The sequence below is a fragment of the Salminus brasiliensis genome, chromosome 21 (assembly GCF_030463535.1).
Source record: "Salminus brasiliensis chromosome 21, fSalBra1.hap2, whole genome shotgun sequence".
Lineage (NCBI taxonomy): Eukaryota > Metazoa > Chordata > Actinopteri > Characiformes > Bryconidae > Salminus > Salminus brasiliensis.
In genome coordinates, this window is record NC_132898.1 from 129,924 (window position 1) to 145,207 (window position 15,284).

At 49.4% G+C, this 15,284-nt stretch overlaps 2 protein-coding genes across 2 annotated transcripts in view; one reads left to right on the forward strand and one right to left on the reverse strand.

Moving 5' to 3' along the window:
- The window catches only part of LOC140543382 (low-density lipoprotein receptor-related protein 1-like), a 58,674-nt gene that overhangs the window by 30,737 nt on the left and 12,653 nt on the right, over positions 1–15,284 (forward strand). Inside the window, 11 exon segments of the mRNA XM_072666508.1 lie at positions 183–317; positions 1,110–1,239; positions 1,335–1,461; positions 1,723–1,874; positions 2,043–2,167; positions 2,542–2,916; positions 7,984–8,173; positions 8,942–9,146; positions 9,578–9,770; positions 11,434–11,559; positions 14,999–15,127. Of these exon segments, the coding sequence (XP_072522609.1) occupies positions 183–317; positions 1,110–1,239; positions 1,335–1,461; positions 1,723–1,874; positions 2,043–2,167; positions 2,542–2,916; positions 7,984–8,173; positions 8,942–9,146; positions 9,578–9,770; positions 11,434–11,559; positions 14,999–15,127 (1,887 nt within the window).
- On the reverse strand, positions 4,814–5,875 carry LOC140543234 (galanin receptor type 1). The gene has a single exon (XM_072666286.1). It carries the CDS (start codon positions 5,873–5,875, stop codon positions 4,832–4,834), a length of 1,044 nt encoding a protein of 347 aa, XP_072522387.1. The 3' UTR covers positions 4,814–4,831.

Consider the following 15,284-nt stretch of genomic DNA (forward strand, 5'->3'; position numbering starts at 1 on the left):
CCAGACCTAATATTTAATTTATTATGTTTTGAACTGTAGACTTGACATATGAATGTGATGTATGAACCTGGTGCTTGTGCTAGGGGAGAAATCAATATGCTGTATTGATTATTGATCATCTGAGAGGTAACGCATGTCAGAAGCTCCTGCTCTCTGTGAGGTCTGCGTTTACTGATTTGTAGACAATGATACGATCTACTGGGTGGACATGGGCCTGAGCACCATCAGCAGAGCAAAGAGAGACCAGACCTGGAGAGAGGACGTTGTGACCAATGGCATCGGCAGAGTGGAGGGCATAGCTGTGGACTGGATTGCAGGTTAGGTGTACACACACACACACACACACACACACACACACACACAGTCCTGTCTGTAAAGAGTTAATGGATGTGCTTGTGTGAGCTCTCAAGTATGTCATGAGTTAATGTTTGGATGGCGTATCTGGAGCGATAAGGCCAGATTGCCGCGCTCTGAGTAAACACGGGTTGTATAACGGCCTTCGGCGCTCGGCTGAGTTCCTATTCAAGAATTTATTCCTTCTGCACGTTGCTCAGCTCCAACCAGCAACCCACAGCCCAACATCACAGATCTCAGCCTGCAGAGACACAGAGCTTCTCCTCTCAGATCCTAAACTGAATAAACTCACTGACAGACCAACAAACTGCTCCAGCTTCAGAAACAGGTTTACTGAGCTGCTGTTCCTCCGGAGCTTATTCACAGCCGTATCTCCATTTTACTGAGTGGATTAGAGTACACACCAACTACAAGGGTTCTGTATAGTCCTGCAGAACAGTAGTGGAACCCTTTTGAAGAACCAGTGTAATTTCACTGCCAGTCACTGAGGTTTTCTAAGCAGTCTACATTTCCTGATGAAAAGTGAACGCACCGGTCAGGCGGTTCCCTGCTGTTGCTAGGGTGCTGTTAGGGGGTTACTATGCTACTCCAGGTACTTGTTAATGTGTGGCTGATATGGTATCTTAAGTGATTGCTAGATGTAGACCAGGTAGACCAGGTAGACGGGTCAGTCGTAGTCGGGGTTCAAATGTAGAGTAGTGAAATAAAAAGTCCTTCTTTTCTGATAAATTGCAATTGTTTGTTTGGATCTGTAGGGAACATCTATTGGACTGACCAGGGCTTTGATGTGATTGAGGTCGCCAGGCTAAACGGCTCTTTCCGTTACGTGGTCATCTCACAAGGACTGGACAAACCCAGAGCCATCGCCATCCACCCTGAGAAAGGGTGAGCTTTCTATCATGATCTGTCCATACCATATTTACACACACCATGGCATTGCCGCACTTGCTGTGTGTGTGTGTTTGTGTGTGTGTTCTCAGGTATCTGTTTTGGACCGAGTGGGGTCAGTACCCACGAATCGAGAGATCTCGCCTGGATGGCAGCGAGAGGGCAGTTCTGGTCAACGTCAGCATCAGCTGGCCCAACGGCATTTCCATCGACTATGAGGTAAAAGTAGGAACAGGGGCGTGTGTGATGTCCTGATTATTAGTTCAAAACATCAAAATCAGTATTCAGCAAAAACACAGCCTGTAATACAGATCAGGAGGGAGATAAAATTATCACACCAGACTGCCGTCCAATCAAGTTCTTGGATCTGATTGGTGGAGTTGTACTCTGGCTGTATACAGGGTCTAAATCTGTTTTTGTGTTGTGCTTTAATCTGTCTGACCGCCGCTGTAATCAGCTGTCCGTCTGCATCTCCTGCAGGAGGGTCTGCTGTACTGGTGCGACGCCCGTACTGATAAAATCGAGCGGATTAACCTGGAGACCGGAGAGAACCGGGAGCTGGTTCTGGCCAGCAACAACATGGATATGTTCTCTGTCTCTGTGTTCGAGAGCTACATCTACTGGAGCGATCGGTCAGTGCTGTTTTCTCTGTCTGACCAGAGCGCCTAAAGGCCTGTGGAGGACAGAGGTTTAATATAGTGATCATAGAGAGCCAAATTCTGAGTTTTATGAATTGCTGGAGTTTTAAACATATGTTTGTTTGTTTGATTGTTTGTTTGTTTGATTGTTTGTTTGTGCAGCACTCATTCTAACGGCTCTATAAAGAGGGGTAATAAACACAACGCTACAGACTCGGTTACCCTGAGGACGGGTTTGGGAGTGCAGCTGAAAGACATCAAGGTGTTCAACAGAGCCAGGCAGAAAGGTGAGCTCTATTAGTGGAAGCTCAGTGGTTTGATCACAGGGTTGTGGGTTCAATCACCAGATTCACAGTTGGGCATTTGAGCAAGGCCCTTGGCCCTCCCTGCTCCAGGGGGTGCTGTAACATGTCTGAATCCAGCTTTTCCATGTGAAGAGAAGAATTTCATTGTAGTGAAAGAGTGCTCCCTCTTCTTGTAGTGGCTGTTATTTTTATTGTTATTATTCTTATTTTTATTATTATTAATAACAGCAATAATAAATGATTAGTATTGTTAGTATTGAATCACTGTACTTTAGTGTATTTATTTTTGAGAAGAAATGGAAACACTGAACTGAAGGAGTGAAATATAGGAATAACCTGCATCTCCTAACTGTTAGGAACCAACGTCTGTAAGGAGAGTAACGGGGGCTGTCAGCAGCTGTGTCTTTACCGTGGAAACGGACAGCGGACGTGCGCCTGCGCTCACGGGATGCTGACTGAGGACGGGCAGAGCTGCCGTGACTACGACGGGTACTTGCTGTACTCCGAGAGGACTATACTGAAGAGCGTCCACCTGTCGGATGAACACAACCTGAACGCTCCCATCAAACCTTTCGAAGACCCCGAACACATGAAGAATGTGATTGCGCTGACCTTCGACTACCGCGGCGGGGGCGGCAAAGGAGCCAACCGGGTCTTCTACAGCGATATCCACTTTGGGAACATCCAGCAGATCAATGATGACGGCTCGAACCGGAAGACGGTGGTGGAGAGTGAGTGTGACCATGGAGCTTCTCCTTCCTCTCACACTGCTCTTCACTCAGTCCTGCTCTGCTCTCAAACCATCTGCCTTTCCCTCCTGCTGCGTATCAATGGTGGAAAATTCAGGTCCTGAAAGTCAAACTCGAACCCTGGATTCGGTTCCAGCTGCCTGGACGGCTCTGCTCTGCTGCTCCATCCAAAATCCTGGGGCGGAATTTTCCTTTCTGGACCTGAATTTGTCACATCTGCTAAATACTGTTAAAGTTTAATACACACAGCGCTTACTCCCCCAGTCCTCCCGTCCCCCAGTCCTCCCGTCCTCACGTCCTCCTGTCCCCCAGTCCTCCCGTCCTACTGTCCTCCTGTCCCCCAGTCCTCCCGTCCCCAGTCCTCACGTCCTACAGTCCTCTTGTCCCCCAATCCTCCCGTCCCCCAGTGATATCAGCTCCTCCTCTTCGTCTCCTTAAAGACATCCTGTGGTTGTACAGATGTCTTCTTGTGTCTGCAGTTCTGCATGCTTTCACTGGAGCGTTCCCCTCCTCCCTCTTTAGAGCCTCACAGCTGGAGAGAGTCCACTCCGAGCCTCAGAAGCTCTTTTAGTCAACAGTCTTGCAAACAGAGCGGGGAGGAGTTCAGAAGCACAGCCAGTTCTTTTGACTGTAGTGAAAACAGAGGGGTGGTTCTGGGTTCAGGGCGGCGCTGAGGCAGAGTGGGGGCTGATCTATGCTGAAACCGGGATTTTATGGAGCCTTAAACACTTCCAGAACACACACACACACACAGTACGGCTTTACTAGACCTTTAATCATATTAATAATTCATAAATCTGAATCACAGTTTTCACAGCAGTGAAGGAGTATAGCAGCTTTCTCCAGAAGATGATGAAACATTTAGGAATGAACAGTCATGTTCTTTAGGTTCTGGTCCAGGTTGGTCAGGACCGCAGGTATCTGGAGCTGGATACTTTACTTCACATTCAGTACTTTGCAATGTGTCGCCTCTCAGTCATGGAAGACATTTACATCCTCAGCAGAAAAGAGCTTCTTCAGGAGATCTGTTTAGAACCAGGACAACTTAAAGAACCATTGATGTTTTTAATGTAATTAAGGAGAGGTTCTGGTGTGTGTGGTTCTTTAAAGAACCATTTAACATTTAATTTAATTAACATGGTTCTTATAGTTATCATGGTAATCTCTTTGTAGGAGTGTATGTAGAACCCTTTCTGGTTATGCAAATTCTAACTGTAGGTTAGAACCTACTGAATACAGTACTTTTAAGCATTAAAATAGTCTCTTCTCTTCAGCAACCATGAGCCAATAGCAACACTCGTCCCAGAATCTAGACAGCTGATTGGCTGTGTATATTGCATTCAGTATGTGTGCTATTAACATTAGCGCTTTTGATTAGTGTGTAATGTTAATACACTCACTCAATTTCGGCCATTTAGAGTTTTATATGGAATGATGATGATGATGATGATGATGATGTTGTTGAGGGTAAAATAGTGGAGAATCTCAACTAATCCAGTTTTCTTTAGGAACTACTTTTTGTAGCCTACACCCTGCAGCATGTAACCCTCCACCATTTTAATGATCCGATTTAAAAGCAGGTTCTAGAGCCGAACTCTTCTCAGAACTCTGGTAGAACCGTGTCTCAGGCATCAGGCAGCGTCTTCATCACCATTAGGTGAAGAACTTTCTGTGAGGAGCTTTTATTAGAGCTTCAGACGTCTGCTTCCCTTCACCTCCACTGTAGAACCACAGCTCTGACTGGGGGAGATTATCTAGAACCTCCACTGTAGAACTCCAGCTCTGACTGGGGGAGCTTATCTAGAACCGAAAGTTTCACACCAAACCCTCCAAACCCACTAAACCCCACCTCTGACCGAGTCTGTTCATCTGAACTGTTTATTTCAGTATTTCCTCTTTAAGGTGTTTGTTTTCTGCAACTTCTTCTTCTGAAAAGCAGCTTGAGCTCTTTCCTGAACTTTTGCGACATGAAGACGTACAGAATGGGGTTCATAACCGTGGAAGAAGTGGCCATGATCCGAGCAAAGGTAGCGAAGGGTCCGTAACGTGGGGAAGGCCCCATTGCTGTACCCTGATCTGTGAGTTGGGCCAGCATCAGGCCATAGGAGGGCAGCCAGCAGAGAGCAAAAGCCAGCACCAGCAGGACGGAGGTGTGGGTCACCTGGGTCTGGTAGTGTTCCAGGCGGTCCGTTTGGCCCACCCGACTCTGTCTGGCCTTTCTCAGAAAGTGGTATATTTTCCAGTATGCTACAACAATGACCCCTAGTGGAAGAGCAAAAGCAAACAGGAAATGGCAAACCCCGTACGCCAGCTGGCCCGTGTCGGACAGGAAGTTAAAGCAGATCAGGTCCTGCCTGGCTGTGCGGGCTTCAGTTCCAGGGACCAGTGTGCGCCAGGCGAACTGAGGAATGGCTAAAACGACAGCTGGTACCCACAGCACCCCTGTGGCCACTTTCGTACGACCGTCCCTGCGCCAACGGTACGCCTTGGTTGGATGGACCACAATAACATAGCGACCGAAGGCCAAGGCTGCTAGCGTAAAGGCGCTAGTGGAGGTGCACATGGCTCCCAGGAAGCTCACAGCCTTGCACATGAAGTCTCCAAAAGGCCAATGCCGCATGGCTATGGCAACCGTGTGATACGGGACGCAGGACAGGAGAAGAAGATCAGCCACGCTTAGTGACAGGAGAAGAATGTCTGTTCCGTTGGCGTTTGTTGGTTGGATTCCTCTGTTGGTGGCTCCGTTCGTCTGCTGGCGCCCGCCCTTCATTGTCCGGCAGATGATGACGATGACCAGGACGTGTCCCACCACTCCTGTAACCAGGATGAAAGTGTCCAGTATGGGTACCAGCACCCGCTCGATGTCACTTGGTCCTGACACATTGCTGATGTCACCAGGTCCAGACTCATTGCTAGTGTAGTTTGTGAGAAAGTTTTCCATGACTGACGTTAACGAGTCCCCATTCCGACTTGACCAGTTCCAAAGCTCGTACTGTTCCGTCGACCAAGTCCCAAGGTCACTTCACATAAATCAGAACACTTCCCTGTAATCGTAAAAGTCCAGATAACCAACTGCAGTGTTCACTTGACTAATCCTGAGCCGTGAGAGAGTATTCCCGAAGTGGGTCCCGAAGAACGAGGACACATGACAGCACTCCCACTGATGGATATTTACAGTAGTCGTAAAGCATTGATGAAACACCTTGCTGGAATGATTACTGCATAGGCAAATATGCTGAAGTCCAAAGGACATTCCCTGAGGAGGAACGTAGCCCTTGGTCAGTTTTGTCCTCAGAGTCAACTTTACATTCCCAGCTCCTGTAGACTCCTGACCACTCCACCGCTTGAATCCTCAGCAGCACAGTGTTCAGCTGAAACTCAAGCTGAAACTCGAGCTGACCAATGAGGACAGAGGGGATTTGTTGTTGAGTATGCCCTCCAGCGGCGTCACGGTTCTCTCGAATTCCATGTTTGAAAAGAAAATGTGACAGTCAGTCCATGTGAGGAAGAGTCGACTGTCCATCTATTCCACAGATACCCACCAGAATGTCCAGAGACAGACTGTCCCGAACTGCACGGTGACGAGCAAGGGGAGTGTGTCGAGCTGTGCCTCAGACACTGAGGTGAAGAGTGTGTGAGAGAAGCCAGATGTCCTTTGAACTCTGTACAGTGACGAAGGTCCATAAACAGGGAAATCTGTTTGGCTAGTGGTTGGGATGGTTGTCGGCGGGAGTGTGCTTTCCATCCATAAAAGCAGATCTGAAGCTTTACGGGTCACATCCTGCTGTCAGTTTTCTTTGTGTGTTTGCTGCGTATAAAAGCAGATGCTGAACTTTGATCCTCTCACACACTTTTCTTTGTTCTTTGGAAAGTTTACCACAGCAGGACTGAAGAAGGTAGAAATGAGAAGTTCTGTAATGTGATGCACAGTAAAACGAGAAGACTGTGCCTCTGAACTGAATTAGGCGACTGTAAAACATCATTTCAAACAGAAATATCATTCTTGTTATAGAGAGACTGACCTCTGACTAGTTTATTTGGGTTTATTGTAATGGTAAATGTTTGAAGGTGAACATTACTGTTAGTGTGATTGTGAGAGCTTAACGTAGGCCTCAGAACTGTAGCACTGGCAGTCAGGCCTCCGACAGGCCCACTAACATTTTCCCTTTCGCTCCGTTTCTATTATTCATTTTTGTTATTTCAGTCTCTGACTGTCTTCTAGACCTGCAAGCACTTAATTCTTCCACTGCATGATGAACCATTTACGTAATTGAAACCAGACACACAGAGTCCCACCTCTGCTCGGCTCTCTCTCTCGCCCAGGCTTTAATGGTGTTGGGCAGTAAGCGGAGCTGAAGAACGCGCTGGGGAAGCGTCCAGAGCTCTTCTCCGCTTCATCATAAGAGCCTTGTGTGAGAAAGCACGTCTTTAGAAAAGTCTGGATCGTAAAGACTGGAATGGCTCCGCATCCGGGCTCCCTCTCGGGCAGAGCGGTCAGCTGTGATCCTGCTGAGCTGGTGTAGTTCAACAAGCGCAGCTTTGAGTAGATTAACAGAGAGAGGCAGTGAGGCATCGCCACAGCTAACCAGAACACTGCACGCTGATTATTGATGATCAGATTCACTTCAACACATCTGAAATATAATAAACACGCCCACAGTCTGAGCAGATCCCCGGCTTCCTTTTACCTCCAAATCCAGGAGGAAGAGCACAGTTTACCATCTAGACCAATCGAAATGCTCCGAAATAATTTGGGATAAAATTATATAAAATATGAATAATGATCTTCCCTACCATTCACATCATCAGACATCATCTTCCCCACTGTTATTTTATTTCCAGTAATAACTGTAATAATGTGGATTTAATATGACATGATTTTCCAGAAGGTGTTTTTAAAGTATAATTTTAAATGATCACTTTTGTCTAAAAATAATAAAAATAAGCCCTTGATGTTCTTCAGTTCCTCAGTCGGACTGATAGAAGTAACCCTAACCTTCTAAAGGCAGTGAAAGCTCTTCTGCAGTGAGTGGTTTGTCTCTGCTGCAGATGTTGGCTCTGTGGAAGGCCTGGCTTATCACCGGGCGTGGGACACGCTCTACTGGACCAGCTACACCACTTCAACCATCACCCGACACACAGTGGACCAGAGCCGCTGGGGAGCCTATGACCGGGAGACCGTGGTCACCATGTCAGGGGATGACCACCCAAGAGCTTTCGTTCTGGACGAGTGTCAGAAGTGAGTTATATTTGGAGACCTACACTGTAGTCCAGAGCTCCTCCCGAGTTCCTCCTAAAACCAAGGGTATTCATCATGAGTAGAATAAACCTTCTAAATGTTTACACATAGCTGTGTAGGATTTGGTTGCGTTTGAGAGCATCAGTGAGTATTGGATGGAGCTCCATGCATCATGCCAGAGAACACACTGCATACCGGGGACAGCCCACAAGACCGGCCTGATGTTCTGGAGATGTTCTGACCCAGTTGTCTGTCACAGTCTGGTTCTTGTCAAAGTGTCTCACATTCTTATGCTTGTCAGTTTTTCCTGCTTCATCACCTTCATCACCTTCAAGAACAGACTGTTCACTCGCTGACTAATAGATCCACCCTTGACAGACAGGAGACACTGTAGATGTTAGATGTCAGTGGTACTAATGTTATGGCTGATCAGTGAATGTATGGTGGATTATTCTGGTATCAGTCAGCTCTGAATGGTGTTAGCAGTGAAAGCTCTTCTGCTGCTGAATCACAGCCATTTGTATTCAGTGCTAAATTCGACCTCTAGACATGCGTGCGTGTGACCGGAGTGCTGATGGGTGTGTAATTCAAACTGGAGCAGAAGAGGTCAGTGCAGCGACCAGTGTCCTCATTTACGTCCCGAGAATTCAGATTCCCTGAGAAAAGCAGGAGCAAAATTCATCCGAGGCTAAAGTAGCTAAACAGTATTGGGAGCTTGTACCCCACCCATTAGCACTGCGCTAACTGCATGTCCTCTCCTCTCTTTAGTCTGATGTTTTGGACTAACTGGAATGAGCAGTCCCCCAGCATCATGAGGGCCCAGCTGTCTGGCTCTAACGTTCTGGTGATCATCGGGACAGACATCCGCACACCCAATGGTCTGGCCATCGACCACCGTGCAGAGAAGCTGTACTTCACCGACGCCACGCTGGACAAGATAGAGCGCTGCGAGTACGACGGCAGCCACCGCTACGTGAGTCTGACCACACACACACACACACACACACACATATGGCTGCCCACCAGGTTCAGTGATGGGACAAGGAGGGGTTATAGCAAAGTTCTGGGTTGTACAGTGCACGTGGGGCCTAGATGAGATATGTCATATGAGTAATGATGGGACCTATTTGGGAAGCCCAACTGGGCCCCAGTACAACGCATGCACAAACCCACTCAGAACTCATGCCCACCTGGATCCCACCTAGCCCAGCTGGGCTGTTTTGTGTTGTGCCTCATTCACAAATCAGAGCTGAAACTTATAGCTTCAGTATGAGTGGGAGGAGCTTAACAGCTGTAAGATGAATAGGTAAACACATCACAAGAAAGGCTTTTTCTGGCCTGGTTCTGAGAATGAAACACTGTAGTTCAGAATATTGGTTTTAATGGAGGGTGTTTCCTCTGTAGGTGATTCTGAAGAACGAGCCGGTCCACCCGTTCGGCCTCGCCGTTTATGGTGACCAGATCTTCTGGACGGACTGGGTTCGCCGGGCCGTCCTCCGTGCTGGCAAGTTTGTGGGCGCTGACATGAAGGTCCTGCGTGCTGACATTCCTCAACAGCCAATGGGAATCATTGCTGTAGCCAACGACACCAATAGCTGTAAGTCTGTGTGGTGCTGGTTTCCAGGCTTTACTGGATGTTGCTGCAACTGTAGCTGAGCGTTCGGAGGAGAGTCGCTGTTTAACGGGTCAGCTGTGTGCTCTGAGGGCCGTAGCTGCATTATTACCAAGTGCATTTTCTGAACCTTTACAAATTGAATAGTTACTTCAGCAGCCACTGGCATCAGAAGTTTGGGGACACCTAGCTTTTCATAAAGGTATTAATAGTAACACAGATCAGCAGATTTGATTTGTCATTTTTGCTGAAACTTACCATCTTAAAGGACCCCAGGTACATATCAGTAACTGTTCCAGCCTGGGCATGGCGGCAAAGGTCACACAGTCTGAGCTTTTAACCAATTAATTGGTTAAACCCCAAGGGGGGTTTCGGGGGTTTAATGGGTTTGGTGGGTTTGGTGTAAAACGCTCGGTTCTGGCTAACTTTACCCAGTCTGAACGGTTCACAGTGGTGGTGAACAGAAGCAGACGTCTGAACATAAAACCTTCACTTAGTTAAAGTCAGAGTACGTTCAGAGAGACGTTCAGAGAAACGTTTATATGAGCCAAGGGGTCCCCAAACTAGGTCTACGGAAATTTCAGAGCAGAGTGAGCAGTCACGCTGCATTTCATCTTCTCATATATGAATGTGTGTGTGTGTGTGTGTGTTCACACTCCATTGGAGCGTCTTAGCTCGGTAATTAAGTGCCAAAAGTAATCTCAGAATCTGACACAGCTGAGGAGAACTCCATACAGCCCGGAGAGCAGGACCGTCTCACACACGATCAATATCTCATGAGCCCATTCACTCCACCTGCCACTCAATCAGCCAGACCCCGCCTCCTCAGAAAACACCTCCTAAACAATACGCTCCACCCGTCTGCGCTGTGTGAAATGAGGGCTGTGGTTCCGCTGAGAGTGAGAGTGTGTTAGGAAGTGTGAGAAAAAAACCCTTATTATAACAGATCCTTTCTCTGTCGGTCAGAGCTGCTTTGTCTCAGTGTTTGTTCGAGTGAAGGACAGGTTTTATTGTGTCTCAGAAGCTCCTCCTCCTCTGCCGCCCTCCTCCACTATCACACACTCGCTGCGGAAAATCCCATTTGGGAAGTGTCAAGCTGGATTACTGGCTGCCTGATGGAGCACTGTATTAGTGCTGCAGCCCTGTGTGTGGGTGTGTGTGTATGTGTGTGGGTGTGTGTGCATTGGAGGTAAAGGATTGATCTACAGGTTGTTGACAAATAAGATATTTCAAATTCTACATTTAAAACTAAACTAGATTTTAATATTTAAATTGTGTATTTATTTCATCATATAATCATATTAATTTATTTGTAATGAAATAAAAAAATTGAATTATGAATTAATGTACCACCCAGAATATGGTATGTTGAGTAACACATTAATAATGATACACACTCCTGAACGCGCTGTCGGCCGTTACAGACCTGTCTATTAGTCATTCATTAACTCAGTGTGGGAACCTGCTGTGTTCAGTGCAGTTAGACAGAGTTGCTCTTCTGTGGACAGGAAGTGACGTCATTCTTTATTCCTCTTCATGAGCATCAGTAGGTACTACAGTGTGACTCTGTTCAGACATGAGTGAATTAGCACTAATTTGTTTGTGTGTGTGTGTGTGTGTGTGTGTGTGTGTGTGTGTGTGTGTGTAGGTGAGTTCTCCCCGTGCAGGTTGAATAATGGAGGTTGTCAGGATCTTTGCCTGCTGTCGTTTGAGGGCAAGGTCAACTGCAGTTGCCGTGGAGACCGAAAACTCCTGGAAGACAACACTTGTGTCTGTAAGAGTCCCAAACTTCACACTCTGCACCCCATCTCCCCACATAGCCCCATCTCCCCATAGCCCCATCTCCACATAGCCCCATCTCCCCATAGCCCCATCTCCACATCTCCCAATCTCCCCATAGCCCCATCTCCACATCTCCCCATAGCCCCATCTCCCCATAGCCCCATCTCCACATAGCCCCATCTCCCCATAGCCCCATCTCCACATAGCCCCATCTCCCCATAGCCCCATCTCCACATAGCCCCATCTCCCCATAGCCCCATCTCCACATCTCCCCATAGCCCCATCTCCCCATAGCCCCATCTCCCCATAGCCCCATCTCCCCATAGCCCCATCTCCACATAGCCCCATCTCCCCATAGCCCCATCTCCACATAGCCCCATCTCCCCATAGCCCCATCTCCACATCTCCCCATAGCCCCATCTCCCCATAGCCCCATCTCCACATAGCCCCATCTCCACATAGCCCCATCTCCCCATAGCCCCATCTCCACATAGCCCCATCTCCCCATAGCCCCATCTCCACATCTCCCAATCTCCCCATAGCCCCATCTCCACATCTCCCCATAGCCCCATCTCCCCATAGCCCCATCTCCCCATAGCCCCATCTCCACATCTCCCAATCTCCCCATAGCCCCATCTCCACATCTCCCCATAGCCCCATCTCCCCATAGCCCCATCTCCACATCTCCCAATCTCCCCATAGCCCCATCTCCACATCTCCCCATAGCCCCATCTCCCCATAGCCCCATCTCCACATCTCCCAATCTCCCCATAGCCCCATCTCCACATCTCCCAATCTCCCCATAGCCCCATCTCCACATCTCCCCATAGCCCCATCTCCCCATAGCCCCATCTCCACATAGCCCCATCTCCACATCTCCCAATCTCCCCATAGCCCCATCTCCACATCTCCCAATCTCCCCATAGCCCCATCTCCACATCTCCCCATAGCCCCATCTCCCCATAGCCCCATCTCCACATAGCCCCATCTCCACATCTCCCAATCTCCCCATAGCCCCATCTCCACATCTCCCAATCTCCCCATAGCCCCATCTCCACATCTCCCCATAGCCCCATCTCCCCATAGCCCCATCTCCCCATAGCCCCATCTCCACATAGCCCCATCTCCACATCTCCCAATCTCCCCATAGCCCCATCTCCACATCTCCCAATCTCCCCATAGCCCCATCTCCACATCTCCCAATCTCCCCATAGCCCCATCTCCACATCTCCCAATCTCCCCATAGCCCCATCTCCACATAGCCCCATCTCCCCATAGCCCCATCTCCCCATAGCCCCATCTCCACATCTCCCAATCTCCCCATAGCCCCATCTCCACATCTCCCCATAGCCCCATCTCCCCATAGCCCCATCTCCACATAGCCCCATCTCCACATCTCCCCATAGCCCCATCTCCCCATAGCCCCATCTCCACATAGCCCCATCTCCCCATAGCCCCATCTCCCCATAGCCCCATCTCCACATAGCCCCATCTCCCCATAGCCCCATCTCCACATAGCCCCATCTCCCCATAGCCCCATCTCCACATCTCCCCATCTCCACATAGCCCCATCTCCCCATCTCCACATCTCCCCATCTCCCCATAGCCCCATCTCCACATAGCCCCATCTCCCCATAGCCCCATCTCCACATAGCCCCATCTCCACATAGCCCCATCTCCCCATAGCCCCATCTCCACATAGCCCCATCTCCCCATAGCCCCATCTCCCCATCTCCACATCTCCCCATCTCCCCATAGCCCCATCTCCACATAGCCCCATCTCCCCATAGCCCCATCTCCACATAGCCCCATCTCCACATAGCCCCATCTCCCCATAGCCCCATCTCCACATAGCCCCATCTCCCCATAGCCCCATCTCCACATCTCCCAATCTCCCCATAGCCCCATCTCCACATCTCCCCATAGCCCCATCTCCCCATAGCCCCATCTCCCCATAGCCCCATCTCCACATCTCCCAATCTCCCCATAGCCCCATCTCCACATCTCCCCATAGCCCCATCTCCCCATCTCCACATCTCCCCATCTCCCCATAGCCCCATCTCCACATCTCCCAATCTCCCCATAGCCCCATCTCCCCATAGCCCCATCTCCCCATAGCCCCATCTCCACATCTCCCCATCTCCACATAGCCCCATCTCCCCATAGCCCCATCTCCACATCTCCCAATCTCCCCATAGCCCCATCTCCACATCTCCCCATAGCCCCATCTCCCCATAGCCCCATCTCCACATAGCCCCATCTCCCCATAGCCCCATCTCCCCATAGCCCCATCTCCACATAGCCCCATCTCCCCATAGCCCCATCTCCACATCTCCCCATCTCCACATAGCCCCATCTCCCCATCTCCACATCTCCCCATCGCCCCATAGCCCCATCTCCACATAGCCCCATCTCCCCATAGCCCCATCTCCACATCTCCCAATCTCCCCATAGCCCCATCTCCACATCTCCCAATCTCCACATAGCCCCATCTCCACATAGCCCCATCTCCCCATAGCCCCATCTCCACATCTCCCAATCTCCCCATAGCCCCATCTCCACATCTCCCCATAGCCCCATCTCCACATAGCCCCATCTCCACATCTCCCCATAGCCCCATCTCCCCATAGCCCCATCTCCCCATAGCCCCATCTCCACATAGCCCCATCTCCCCATAGCCCCATCTCCACATCTCCCCATCTCCCCATAGCCCCATCTCCACATAGCCCCATCTCCCCATAGCCCCATCTCCACATCTCCCAATCTCCCCATAGCCCCATCTCCACATCTCCCCATCTCCACATAGCCCCATCTCCCCATCTCCCCATCTCCCCATCTCCCCATCTCCACATCTCCCCATCTCCACATCTCCACATCTCCCCATCTCCCCATAGCCCCATCTCCCCATAGCCCCATCTCCACATCTCCCAATCTCCCCATAGCCCCATCTCCACGTCTCCCCATCTCCACATAGCCCCATCTCCCCATCTCCCCATCTCCCAATCTCCACATCTCCCCATCTCCCAAACTCCCCATCTCCCCATCTCCACATCTCCCCATAGCCCCATCTCCCCATAGCCCCATCTCCCCATCTCCCCATATCCCCATATCTCCACATCTCCACATCTCCACATATCTCCACACATCTCCCCATCTCCACATCTCCACATCTCCACATCTCCACATCTCCCCATATCTCCACATCTCCACATCTCCCAATCTCCCCATCTCCACATCTCATCATCTCCCCATATCTCCACATCTCCCAGTTTGATTCATTACTGAAAATGTTTATATGATTTCGTATTTTTAATGAACTGTGTAATTGTATAATTCATGTAATTATGTGGATGATTGGTCTGTTTGGGCTGAGCTCTGTCAGTTACAGTGGTTCTAACAGTGCTGTTGGTTCTGTGTTCTGTGTTCCTCAGCGCTGAACTCCTCATGCAGTAGTATTTATGACTTTGAGTGTGGGAATGGAGACTGCATTAACTACACTCTCACCTGTGACGGGATGGCCCACTGCAAAGACAAGTCCGACGAGAAGCAGTCCTACTGCAGTGAGTACTGTGTGTGTGTGTGTGTGTGTGTGTGTGTGTGTGTATGTGTGTGTGTGTGTGCGTGTGTGTGTGTGTGTGTGTGTGTGTGTGTGTGTGTTTGCTGTCCCAGGCGTTATAGGGACATTCTGGAGATCACCATGAGACATTTTCCTCCCTT